A 3,399-nucleotide genomic window follows, 5' to 3' on the forward strand; every position below is an offset into this window, starting at 1 on the left:
GCAACTCAGGTCAGCTGGCAGATTATACCTCATTTTTCCTTTTTTTTTTCCACTATAGGCAATGAGAATAAGATAGATACAAACTATTGATTTTGGTTAGTCACAGATTCATAGACTAGTAGGAAGTTGAAACTCGAGCCAGTGACTGAATTTTTCTCTGCGTTAGCGTTCTCCTCTATGCAACCGGATAGAATGGTAACTTTCTGTTGAGTGAGTGAGTGACAATGAATGGGAAACACCTGCTCCCCCAGTGTTTGTTTTTCTTCCCCCTTTATTTCACTCGACGTGATTCCCTATAATTTGTCTTACCTCATTCCAAGTAGATGGAAATTTTATCCACCTCCAATTATTGATATATAATTTTTTATACTTCAAATACCCCATTCTGAAATGAGTTCATTTTCATGTAAACTCCTTTTTTTCTTTCATAATTGAGATTTTATTGGTTGTTTTGAGGATCAGTACACATTTTAATTTGTACACAAGTCTCAACATATGTACCAAAAATCTAAAAAATCATGTAGATTCTTTTCTGAACAGTTATTCCAGTGACTTTCCAGCTTAAAATTTGGATGCAAATTTTCCTTCACAGGATATCCAGTACCAATATCTTCAAATATTGATATGCTGTTACATCGTAAGCCCCACTAATTCATAATTTAGTATCATATACACTACATACTCAAATTGTCAGTCGTCCACAGCACATTAACAGTCACTAGAAGAACTGGACTACCATGACCAAAGATGTTACAGAGTGCCCAGAATTCTGCCCAGGAGAGCCAAGATCAAGGGGTGAGTGGTTTGCTTTAAGAAACAATTCTACCAAAAACAACATGGGAAGAGAAGTAATTTAAAGCGTTTAAGACATTAAATGCACAACTGTCTCCAAACTGCCATTTAGTATGCTTTGTATTATAGGATATAAAAGCTACCCCCCCCATCTGTGGAAGGTTAAGCTGACACCCAAGACAACCAAAGCCTCCCATATTCAATATCCCACTATTTTCTGGTTGTAGCAAAAAATAAACAACAAGCAAATGATTTCACCTCTTTAAAAAAAAAAAAAAAGCATTTACACTTAAAAAAATGGGATGAGGTGGGACTCCCTCCTTTTTAAAAATGTTTCTAGAGCTACTAAAAATCTTGCATTTACAAAATAGTTGATAAAAATATTCCTCTGGATTGTACAAGGAGGGAGACAGGGACCCCTGATAGGACCAGGTGTGTGATATTAATCAGACATGGCTTCTTTCCCTCCCGCTTCATCAGAAGCTGGGCTCTCCTCGTTTTTACCTTCTCCATTTTCTGCAGGTGAGTCTTCTTTAGTGTCTTGGTTAGCCACTTCAGCCTGTTTTCCCTTTGCTCCCCTTTTCCCTTCTGTTTGCACTTTTTTGTCGGAAGATTTATTCTTTCCTGCCGCCTTTTTTGGCTTCGTTTCCACTTTTGCAGGAGCCGGTTTAGCTGACAACCTCGCCGACCTCCTCTTAGGCTCCTCCTTCGCCGCCCCGTCGGCGGAGCTGACCTTCCTCTTGGGCATCTGTAGCGGCGGGGCGGGCGCGTGCCGGGTGCCTGCGGGCGCAGAGCCTTCGCGAAGCTGGGCTGCCTGGCCGCTGCCGCTGCTCCCGCCGCCCGAGCCCCTGGGACCCGCATGTAAACTCCTTTTGATCACCTTCTCTTTCTTCTTAAGCTACTAGAACTCTGCTGTGCAGTGTGGTCAGCTCTGACCGCAGGTTGCTTTAGAGCACTTGAAACGTAGCTTTCTAAATAAAGATGTGCTCGAAGTGTAAGCCATATACCAGACGTTTTAAAAACTTCATATACAAAAAGAATGTAAAACAGATCATGAATGTTTCGTGTTGATTATATCTTAAAATGGTAATCCTTTAGATACACTGGATCGCGTATCTTCTTAAAATTAAAACCACCTGTTTATTATTACATTTTTAAACATGACTGTTAGGATATTTAAATCTAAGCATGTGGCTTGTGTCGTATTTCTGTCGGACAACAAGTGTGGTAGAGACATCTCTGACTCAGACGTCGTGTTCCAAACTTCTCCTGCAACAGAATCCTCTCCCCCAGTTCAGTATCCCTCCTTACAGCTTAACCACTTTCAGGCAGATCTGTTCCTCCTTTTTTTTACAACACAGATATTATTAAGACCCCCTTTTAAAGTCAGAAGATAGAAATGGCATTTTAATGTTTCTTTAAAAAATATGTATCTTCATGGAAAAAAAATATATATGGTTAGGCAACCTGACCAGAGCTACTTAGCTGGAAGAAATAGATGGACTCTGCATTCTTCTGACCATCACAAGTCTTATAAATAGGATTTAGCAGAAAAGGGGAAAACATTTGGTTTGGGATTCGGATTCCATACGTTCAAATCCTCTCTCTGCATTAACTTGAATCTGTAACCCTAGGTAAGTCTCTTGAGCTTGCTGAAATGGTTTTCTCAATTATAAATATGTTTGCAAAAATTAGACTTAGATTATGTAAGCCGTCTGACATAAAATGGGTCTTTAATAAGTGATCCAAATATTATTTCACATGACAAATCATATTGCTAAATAATTTACCGGGATGATTAGGATCAGGACCATGGGCTGGGGTAGATAATGGGGACATATAAATCCCACCAACCTTTTTTTTTTTTTTGCGGTACGCGGGCCTCTCACTGTTGTGGTCTCTCCCGTTACGGAGCACAGGCCCCGGACGCGCAGGCTCAGCAGCCATGGCTCATGGGCCCAGCCGCTCCACGGCATGTGGGATCTTCCCGGACCGGGGCACGAACCCGTGTCCCCTGCATCGGCAGGTGGACTCTCAACCACTGTGCCACCAGGGAAGCCCCCCACCAACCTTTTATAAAACATCTTCTACACCTTTTGTCCTTCTGCTCCATCATTCCTATTTCCATTAGCTTTTTTTTTTTTTTAATTGGAGTATAGTTGCTTTACAGTGCTCTGTTAGTTTCTGCTGCACAATGAAGTGAATCAGTTAGATATATACATATATCCCCTCCCACTTGGACCTTACTGGGAGTCTTATTTTCAACAGATGCTTATTAAAAATATCCACAAAACTTTGAGGATGATACCAAGATATGAAGAACATTGAAGATATAACCCTAAAGGTTAAAAGACCACTTTAGCTCATATTTTATTTCAAAAATTATATTTACTCCCAGGAAGCCACTGGTTCTATGGTCTTTAAAGAAAAAGAAAAAAGAAAGAAAAAATTTCTAGCCAACATGGGATTTTTCACATTGTTCATACTCAGAGATAGGAATAGGTAGAGATTTTCCAAAATTAACATGGTTCAAGAAACACAGAATAACTTCCAAAAAGTAGGAGGAAAGAAATTCTTTGTTAATGTTCTGAACTCTAGAGGTGGAAA

The 3,399-nt window shown here is 40.1% G+C and overlaps 1 protein-coding gene across 1 annotated transcript; it reads right to left on the reverse strand.

Moving 5' to 3' along the window:
• Window positions 1-723: 723 nt before the first annotated feature.
• Window positions 724-1,540, reverse strand: LOC309806809 (non-histone chromosomal protein HMG-14-like; the record flags this gene model as incomplete). The annotated part of the gene is made up of 1 exon (XM_082625765.1): window positions 724-1,540. One exon carries the CDS (start codon window positions 1,538-1,540, stop codon window positions 1,235-1,237), a length of 306 nt encoding a protein of 101 aa, XP_082481891.1. The 3' UTR covers window positions 724-1,234.
• Between the last annotated feature and the right edge of the window lie 1,859 nt (window positions 1,541-3,399).

This window comes from Mesoplodon mirus (assembly GCF_964341445.2).
Source record: "Mesoplodon mirus genome assembly, chromosome: 6".
Classification (NCBI taxonomy): Eukaryota; Metazoa; Chordata; class Mammalia; order Artiodactyla; family Ziphiidae; genus Mesoplodon; species Mesoplodon mirus.